The sequence below is a fragment of the Sinocyclocheilus grahami genome, unplaced genomic scaffold (genome assembly GCF_001515645.1).
Source record: "Sinocyclocheilus grahami isolate Dianchi unplaced genomic scaffold, SAMN03320097.WGS_v1.1 scaffold456.1, whole genome shotgun sequence".
NCBI classification, from domain to species: Eukaryota; Metazoa; Chordata; class Actinopteri; order Cypriniformes; family Cyprinidae; genus Sinocyclocheilus; species Sinocyclocheilus grahami.
In genome coordinates this window covers 1,498,776-1,508,332 of record NW_015505635.1, presented here as the reverse complement: position 1 = coordinate 1,508,332, position 9,557 = coordinate 1,498,776, and the positions used below count along the sequence as shown (strand labels likewise).

Sequence of the window (9,557 nt, the reverse complement as noted above, 5' to 3'; positions counted from 1 at the left end):
GTGAACCTAGGAGAGGAGGTCATTCTGACTTTGCTCTGACAATCTGGCGCTTCTGAATCAGCGACTGTTTTGTTATTATGTATTTGCTATTGACTGTTCAAATGCAGAGTTTTGCGTATCGTGTGTGTGTGCGAGAGAGAGAGAGAGAGAGAGAGAGAGAGAAAGCGAGAGAGAGAAAGCGAGAGAGAGAAAGCGAGAGAGAGCAAGACACATCACAGTGGAGTCAGCAGTCTTAACCGTGGCTTGTGTACTGCAAACACATACCAGCTTCATCACTGTGTCTGTCACGCGACTCTGTTCCCCTTTCGGGCTCTGTCTTTACATTTATTTTGAAAGATGAAGCTCGCGATTATGGTAAGGGGCGTTACATTTCCGACATGTGCTTGCAGTGTTCGGCCAATCACAATGCACTGGGTCAGCTGGCCAATCAGAGCAGACTGCGCTTGTCGGAAGGAGGGACTTTGTAGAAAACGAAGCGTTTGAGAGAGGCGGGGCATAGAGGACCTACAATAAAGTACAGTATTTGAAAAATTTTCTGAATGAACATTAATGTTTTATGTTAATGTTTTTTGAACATTAAAGCATGTCAACATATTCTGTTACACCAAATAATGATCTTTAAAATAGAATCATATGACCCCTTTAAGTTTAAATCTTTATAGTAGCCAGAAAGGATTGAAAAGGCGGCTGGTTCTTACCTGGCTCCGAGTCTGAATTACCAGTTGGAGACTGGCATAAACTTGAGGGCATAAAGATATTATTCTTGGGAACTGTTGCAGGAAACAAAGAAAGCACGAAAGAAAGAGAGGATCATATGGGAGTGTCTCACCTTCAGTAAAAATCAGCCAAATAATACTCAGAATCCACCCTCTTCAAAGTGAACAGTGCCAATCCACTGCAGTGACAAGGATCGCTGTAGACTCACCTGAATGTGACGGGGGGAACTGGGTCAGAGATGAGGTCCTCTCTCTCTTTACCGGAGGACAGTACTCGCCATCATCTCGATCTGAATCTGGAGAGCATAATTCAACCAATAGATCAATCAGAAACTAAAACTAGTGGAGCACTAAAATTCAGGGCACAGCGCAGAGAACTGAAAATGCTTGATTTAAATTAGCCTTTTGCAATAACTAATTATTCTAATAATGTTCTAACAATTTTTGTGCAATTGTACTGACTTCTACCATCAACTGATGTGACTTTAGAAATGACAAAAGGATGCAGAGGATGTAAAAATAAAGACATCTGTATAGGACATCATATTACATTTATTAAGTCAATTAACGCATTATAAAAAAAAAAAAAAAGCTAATTTGCTGAAAATGTGCTCACCCTCAGGCCATCCAAGATGTAGATGAGTTTGTTTCTTCATGAGAACAAATTTGGAGAAATGTAGCATTGCATCACTTGCTTACTAACGGATCCTCTGCAGTGAATGGGTGCCGTCAGAATGAGAGTCCAAACAGCTGATAAAAACATCACAATAATCCACAAGTAATCCACACCACTCCAGTCCATCAGTTAATGTCTTGTGAAGCCAAATGCTGTGTGTTTGTAAGAAACAAATCCATCATTAAAGTGTTTAAACTGTCGGTTTGGGACAAAATGAGAAAAAGCCCATCTCCTGTTGTCTCTCTCATCAAAATCCACCCATATATTTTTTTAAAGCTGTTTAGGATTGTTTTGGCTTGTAAACGGTGTTTGATTTGTGTAGATTTCTCTCCTGATTCAGATTAGATGACTTTCTCACAAGAGAAAGCAATAATATGGATAGAGGATTCGTTTTAAGTTAAAAACATCTTGATGGATTTGTTTCTTAGAAACATGCAGCTTTTGTCTTCTCAAGGCATTAACTGATGGACTGGAGTGGTGGGGATTATTGTGATGTTTTTATCAGCTGTTTGGACTCATTCTAACGGCACCCATTCACTGCAGAGGATCCAATGGTGAGCAAGTGACATGATGCCAAGATTCTCCAAATCTGATGAAAAAACTCATCTACATCAGGGAAGCCATGGTAGTGAAAAATGTAAATTTTGGGGTGAACCATTCCTTTAAAGACAATGACCTCCAAATAACTCTCAACCAACGTCTGGATGATACAAGCACATCTGCATCCTACAATATATTTCATGAGACGTTGTGTTAGTGTCTCACTGTCTACATCTCATCACATATCATATACAAGTTCCATTCCAGCAAAACATCATCATCAGTGGGTGTTTACACAAAATATTAAAAACTTGAATCGTTGCATGTGCACAATGTGTTTGCTCCACGTCAATGTTTCTGTTATCGGCTGTTGAAGGTTTTATTTTGAGAGTAACAAACAGGGCATTTTTTTTTATAATTTCTGAGACTATTTATGATGCATTAAAAAAATTGTATTGCATTAAACCCCAAAATAATATCGCAACTTTTTACACACTCAAGCATGCATCACAATTTTAGCCACTAAAAATAAGACAAATATTGGCCAAAAAAATTTAACGAAACATTAACCAATTCAATAAAAGAAACTGACAGAGCGAAAGCAGATTGCATGTGAAGCTGTCCAGGTTTAAAAGAGTGCACAACAATTTAACACACGTCTATGGCAAGAATACTGCAGTCAATATGCAAACGTGATTATAATTTAAATTTAAAATTCAATACATATTTGCATTTTACAAGACACTCCTCTGGGATACTGATTGATATAGAGAGTGCACATCCATTTGTCTGTCCTATGCATTTATATAGACAGTGAGAGTAACAATTTATGCAATATATTGTAAGGAACAAATGTGCTTTTGTAATACACAAATCAGTTTGTTTTCTGAATCAGTTTCGGTTCTGTTTTTGGCACATCATAAAACAGGTTCTCCAAAAAAAAAAAAAAAAAGCAAGTACCCTGGGAAAAATAGTGTGTGTAATGTCCACAATTTTTAGCAGCCAATAATTTTTACTTCGATGCATCACTAGAAACAAAAAAACGTTTCAAACTTACCGTCCCCGTCCTCCGCACTCGACCCATCTGCGGATCTCTGGAACAGGCAAAAACATAAATTAATGTGGTCACACAGAACTGGACTACATCACAGAGAAACACACTGTACAATGGAAAACAACATCGTAAACAGCCCTGTTTTCAAATAATTTCTCACCAGAGCCAAACCCATCCCACTGAAATGCTGAGTTTGTTTAATTTGCTTAAACTGCTTTGGGGAAATCACATTTTGAGGGTGATTTGTATCTGTGCTAGTCAGTCGGCAGCTGAAATTCATCTTACTACCAGCCAAACTGGCCAGCTGAGTTTGTGAAATTACTTGCCAATGCTAAAATTTGGCAGGTACCAGGTGAAACTTTTCATGCCTTGCCAGAGTGTTTATTGAGAAAATTTCTGTTTTGTTATTGTAATAAAACACAAAGTTAAATTTAATATTTCCCAGTAAGTGTCTTCCATCATAACATCCTCAGGTTATTATGGGAAAGTGGTTTGTTTGGTTGGCAACTACAAAATTCATAATATCATGGCTTCTAAAAACAGCAGTTAAAGCTGCAACATATCATTTCTAAGCCACCAAATGGAAATGCAATTGCAACCAATGACTTGAGTTTGCAGTATAACTTCCTTTTGGACTAGAGAATGGTGGAAAAGAGTGTTTAAAATTAATTTTTGCAATGCTGTTTGGTGCCTCTAGCAAAGCAGAAATTACACAATGCCACTAAAGTTGAAGATGGACTGACAGACGGTTTTATCAATATTTTATCGAGTTTTTCTTCTGTTGAGCACAAAAGAAACATATTTTGAAGAATGATGGTAACCAAACAGCTGATGGTAGCCATTTACTTCCACAGTATGCAGAAGAAAAAAAAAAAACTATGGAAGTTAATGGCTGCCGTCAACTGTTTGGTTACCAACATTTTTGCAAAATATCATCTTCTGTGTTTAGCAGAAGAAAGAAACTTATACAGGTTTGGAACAACTTGAGTGTGAGTAAATGCTTAAAGGAGTAGTTCGCCCTAAAATTAAAATAGTCATTTATTCTTAAGTGGATATTAGTTTTGAAATATTGGACACATCAATATATGGCACCATTTATAAATGCAGTTTCAAGAACTGCATGCAAGACGGTGATTCTAATGTAATGCATTTCATGTTTTTTTGTTTAGTAGTTGTTTTTGTAGAATTATTATTAGTAAACACAATAAAGAGCCAGGACAGGTGGCTATTTCTTTCATTTTACTGAGCTTACTAAACTCAGTGAACCTTAAAACACAGTTTAGAGATGAGGATGTTCAACCAAAATGCTAACTCTAGAGTGACCAACTAATATTCACTCCTGTATACCCAATACTTTAAACCGTAATTTAAAATGAATCACATTTATGCAAAGTGCTTAGATTATGCAAAGACGTACTTGTCCTTATTGTTAATTTAATTGTTCTTGCTGCTGCTAAAACATTAAATATCAGTTCTGCATATTGCTTACTGGACATATAAACATACAAATAATCAGAACTGGTATGTATACATACATACGTAAATAAATGTTGTTCTCCACTTACAGTCAGGGCAAATGTTGCAAGAAATAAAGAAAACAACGGGTTTGACCATTTAATGAATTATTCCTTGAAGAATCAGAATGAACAAACCTTCTGTGCCTTGTCCTTCTGAAACACAAACACTGGAGGAGCTATGGCAGGCTTCTCTGTTAAAAAGAAAAACGGAAAGAAAATGAGCAGGAAATAGATACAATCCCAGTACGCCGCTCCAAAATCCTACATTAAGCTGGTGTTTCAACTCATTTTACTTTAAGCAAGAAAACAGCTCAGCTGCGATGTACTAATGTTAGTTCAGATCGATCCAAGTTTCGCCCTTCATTACACACAAATATCCAAAGTCACAAGATTATCATTCACAAAATAGGTCATTTCCTAAAATGGTTTATTTGAGGATAGGTCATGACTCAAACTAGCCAAAAGCATCCAAAGCAAATGCTTAACGTCAAATCTTAGTTTAACAACCGCAGATCAGAACTATCCATGCCCAATCTGTCAATTTTAAGTTATTTCCCACTGTGTTAAAGGCAACAATCAACTGACAGCTTTGCCTGTAGATAATAAAGCAAAGAAATGGCAAGCAAAAAATTGAATTAAACATGCAATTTTGTAGAAAGAATGAAATAGTATTTCCTTGTTAAATACACAGTAATAATTGTTTCCAAGTCATTTTTACAGTGTTGATAAAGGGGGTCTGAGGCATTTGTGTCATGCATAAAAATACTTGTTAACAGATAATTATAAAATAACTAACACATAGCCTCCAGTAGCTTGTTGTTTAAAAAAACTATTTGACAAAAGACTGCAATGTCCAATAAATACCCACATTAATTATTTTTCGATAGTTAATCCAAAAATATAAATAAATAAAACTTGTAGCATAACTGTGGCATTTTACAGAAATGCTACATTAAATAATCATAATCATAAAGAACCAAATGAAAGGAAAGCAATCTCTGTTATAGAGAGGAAACCACAATTAGATGTAAATAAGGTGTGCATTATGCCAAGTAATTTTGAAGTGCCATTGCACTTGAAGTGCTGAATGCGAAAGTCACCAAATGCATATTCTAATAATTTCATATGAGCAACTAACATTCACGTAGCTCAGACAAGCATGGCACAAGCTTGATTCCCAGAGAATGCATGAACTAATACAAATGTAAACGTTCAATGCATATTACTTTGGATGAAAGCGTCTCCCAAATGCATAAGAAATACATTATTAATGTTGTCCATTGCATTGAAACGCCCCATCAACCAACTGCTAGTTTTTTAAACCGCAACCTGGAGTATGTCCTTGCCATCACAAGCCTCTGGTAATCTGATCAAATGGGGTTAGTAACCAGCCCCGGCAAGCCAAACAGTCTCTAAACAGTGTTGTCAAATAAGTTATCTTATTTCTTCTCACCTCAAGCCAACCAATAAAACCCTAGACACTTCTGGCTCAATTAAAAGGCTTTAAAATGATCGTCATGCTTTGTAAATAAACAAAGACACAAGATCTGGTTAACACGTCCAGTATCTTTAGCTGCAGGACTTTGACAGCAACAAATTTGGTGGCTAATAAAACAATCATTCATAAGGAAGAGTACAAAGCCTGTTTAAGATGATTTGCAAACCACTAAACAGCTGCTTTCCCCAAAACAAATCACAGTCATCTGGGTGGCTCATTCAGCACTGTAAACCCGTGCACATCAATGTAATTAGGTCAAGGGGTGAGGCATCCACCGATGGGTGATCTCACCACTCAAGGCTGCTGTATTGGAGGACGTTGGAGCCCTAAAGGGGGGGAAATCATGTGTGCATGGGGTTGCATTTCACCCCAGGCCAGGAGGAGGGTGAGCGGGCCTGCATTAGCACAGGCAGCGGAGCTGGGTAACGCCACAAGCCGCGAGAGTGGCACCGACAGCCGGCTTGCCCGTGAGCGGAACACCGCCACCTGCTCCGGACTCCGTTTTCAGACTATAAATCGATGCATTTATTGGAATAACGTCAAAAAAAGACCGTGCATCCAGATCAGATCGAAACCAACCACGAGTTGAGCAACTCACTACCACACCCACCATTTGCTTTCGTTTCGCTTCTGTATACGTTTAATTGTTAAGCATTGGACTGTCTCAATAAAAAAAGGTTAAATAATTAAATATCAATTCACAAACTGCACATATCACTGATCCAGACAGGCTAAAGATAGACGTCTAAGCCCATAAACCACGATTAGATTGAAATGGCACGATGCGAGAAAAAGATATCCTAATAGTATTAATGTAACGTTAGATGCATAATACAGAACATTTCTGCCACATATTTGAAATACTGAAATGCATGCTAAAGATACATATGTTAATCCTTCATGCATTAGCATGCTCACAGAAAAGCGTCATTCTTGAATCCCTTGTAATTACGCATGAAATGAATTATTATTTCACAGCGTGCGCGCGGATGTGTAAGTTAGCACGCGAGCGCATCGGGGCGAAGCGCGTGCGTTTCCACCCGCCTAAAAATCAAAAAGAGAAACACACCGAGGTCAGTCCGCTAGCAGCACAACACACACACACGGTCTGTCAGTGCGCTGCTTAGCCCGCGAAGCTAACACACTCATCGGCTAACTTGTGCTAAACATCCACACACACTCCAGCTCAGAGCCGCGAAAGCGCGCAGACCGGGTCACAAACACCCGTGGCGCTCTCACCGACGCTATTATGGCGTGTACGGCTCATGGTGGCGGCTTATTTGCTTTATTTTACTCCTTTTGCGGATTCACACGGTTGCCTACCTTCGTTCGCCAAGTCCGCCATTTTACTTCTCCGTGCACGCCCACAATGCACCGCGGCACTAGTGCGCTTTATTTCTCAGAGCAGCTGCACTTCAAATACATTTACATTTGAATATCATTTTCAAGTCATTTGTACGCGAATCTTTACCATTTTACGTATCATTAATGTCAAAAACTAATACCATTTTAACTAATATTACATAGTAAAAAATAGCAAATAACGTTAATATTATTATAACAATATTATAGTTTACTCTAAAATGTGATATATTACTATACAGTATGTCTTGTTGCTTTTACTAACAATATTAATTACTATATTAAAAACGATTAACATTACATTGCGTAAAAATTAGGCTATTGTATTTATTAATCACTAGTATTATATTGTTTTACTATTAAAACACGATTTTCATTTATGTCTTGTTGCATCCACTAACAATATAAATTCCTGTTATAAAAAGATTATCTTATTTTAGCAATGCCTAAGTATTAATGTAATAGGTAACACAATTATTTTATTATTTGTAAATAATTTCCTGTCTTGTTGCTTCTGTTGACAACATTAATTAAATAACGATAATAATAAACTATTGTCTAAGTTTAATTAAGCGTAATGATTACTTATAATATTAGTAATATATTACTAGCCACTATATTACAGAACTATTTTGTTGTGTAAATAATTTTGATTCCTTTTTATTAATATATTTTTTCTCCTTCTACTAATTTTGTTATTTTATGTATGTATGTATATATAAATAATTATATATATTACTTTATTCTATTTATTTCTGTATTATTTGTATTCCTATTTGTTTTGTAGTAATGCAATATAACCCCTAGATGGCCAAGTTTGTCAAGGCTGTATCTTATGAACTCTACAGACAGACTTGATGTTTGGCCTGAACTTCACTTAGTTTGATCTTCTACATTTTTTAAATAGGTCTAGTTGTTTCATTTTAATTGTAAAATTACGTATTTTATATTTTATTTGATTGTTACAGTAACTGATTATTTTTAAAGTATTGGATGTGTTTTCGTTTATATGTAATAAACTGCAGACTGTTGCAGGTTAAATACTGAGAAGAAGAGAAAACTGAAAGTTCTGATTTACAACAATTGTGCTCAATCAACTTCTGTTCTTGATAAAGACGTTTTTCCCCATGTTGCAAATGGCAAGCAACTGTGCTTAATAGATAATAAACAAGAAGAAAATGTTCTAGAGTGGGATCTTCTTTCACAATGGTTTACAGAGCCCTTGGGCAAAACCCATGTAACCACATGCAGCATACAGACCTCCTGACAGACATGAAGATGAAGACAAATGTCAGTGATTATTTAGCGGGGAAAAATCAATGGAGTCATAATCACTTGATTGAAAGATTTAGATTCTCCTCTGAATGAGAAAACAGGTACATTAAAGGGCATCATATGTATACACAGGTGTTATTCTCATTATATCCCAACTATTTAGTACACTCTAAAATATGCTGGGTTAGATATAACCCAGCGCTGGGTTAAAAAGGGACAAACCCAGCTATTGGGTTCTTTTGACCCAAAACAACCCAACAGCTGGGTCAAAACATCCCAACCGCTGGGTCAATGTGATGTATAGATGAACTGTCAATGAAAAAATATAAATTTCTCACAGTCTCATTCAGGCTTAAACAAGAGTTGGCTATTCAAGCATTCATCTGCATTTCTCACAGTCTTGTTGACACATTTCAACTTTTATTTTGAGCATGAAGGAGTTTAAGAACTATATCAGACTCGAGATATTCAGGATGTGCAGATCCCCATTTCGTTCCACATCTAACCCTGTTATTAAGATCATAAACAATACGATCCAGATTAGATTTGGCGTACTGGCTCACATAAAAGGATGTTTAGTGGCTAATAAACACAGTTGTGTAACACAAAAGATATAGAGTAACACTTTTATCATCATGGATAGCATGTGTGAAATGAGACAGGGGGAATCCAGACTCTATTAAAACAAAAGCTAAAAAAACAATGCATTATTACTTTTTTTTTTACATGATATTCAAAGCTTCTTCCAAGAATACCATGTTGGTACCGTGGTACATTCCTTACTCTCTTCTGCAACCTCACGTCAGGCCAGATATTTAACAGAAAGCCTCATTGTTTCATCACACAGATGATTGATTAAATTTTTCCTGTGAGTTACTTGTTCCTGTCTTTCAGGCTTCGGGTTCTCAGTTGCTTATGT

The 9,557-nt window shown here is 36.7% G+C and overlaps 1 protein-coding gene across 3 annotated transcripts in view; it reads right to left on the bottom strand.

Annotated features, from left to right (window-relative positions):
• LOC107552724 (ran-binding protein 3-like) overlaps positions 1-7,377 on the bottom strand; it is a 22,011-nt gene extending 14,634 nt beyond the window's left edge. For all 3 annotated transcript variants that reach the window (XM_016234694.1, XM_016234695.1, XM_016234696.1), the window contains exons 1-5: positions 7,325-7,377; positions 4,639-4,694; positions 2,990-3,026; positions 926-1,012; positions 699-770 (exon numbers count right to left, since the gene is read on the bottom strand). In XM_016234694.1, the coding sequence (XP_016090180.1) occupies positions 699-770; positions 926-1,012; positions 2,990-3,026; positions 4,639-4,694; positions 7,325-7,346 (274 nt within the window). In that variant the 5' untranslated portion in view covers positions 7,347-7,377. The remainder of the gene's footprint in view (positions 1-698; positions 771-925; positions 1,013-2,989; positions 3,027-4,638; positions 4,695-7,324) is intronic.
• Between the last annotated feature and the right edge of the window lie 2,180 nt (positions 7,378-9,557).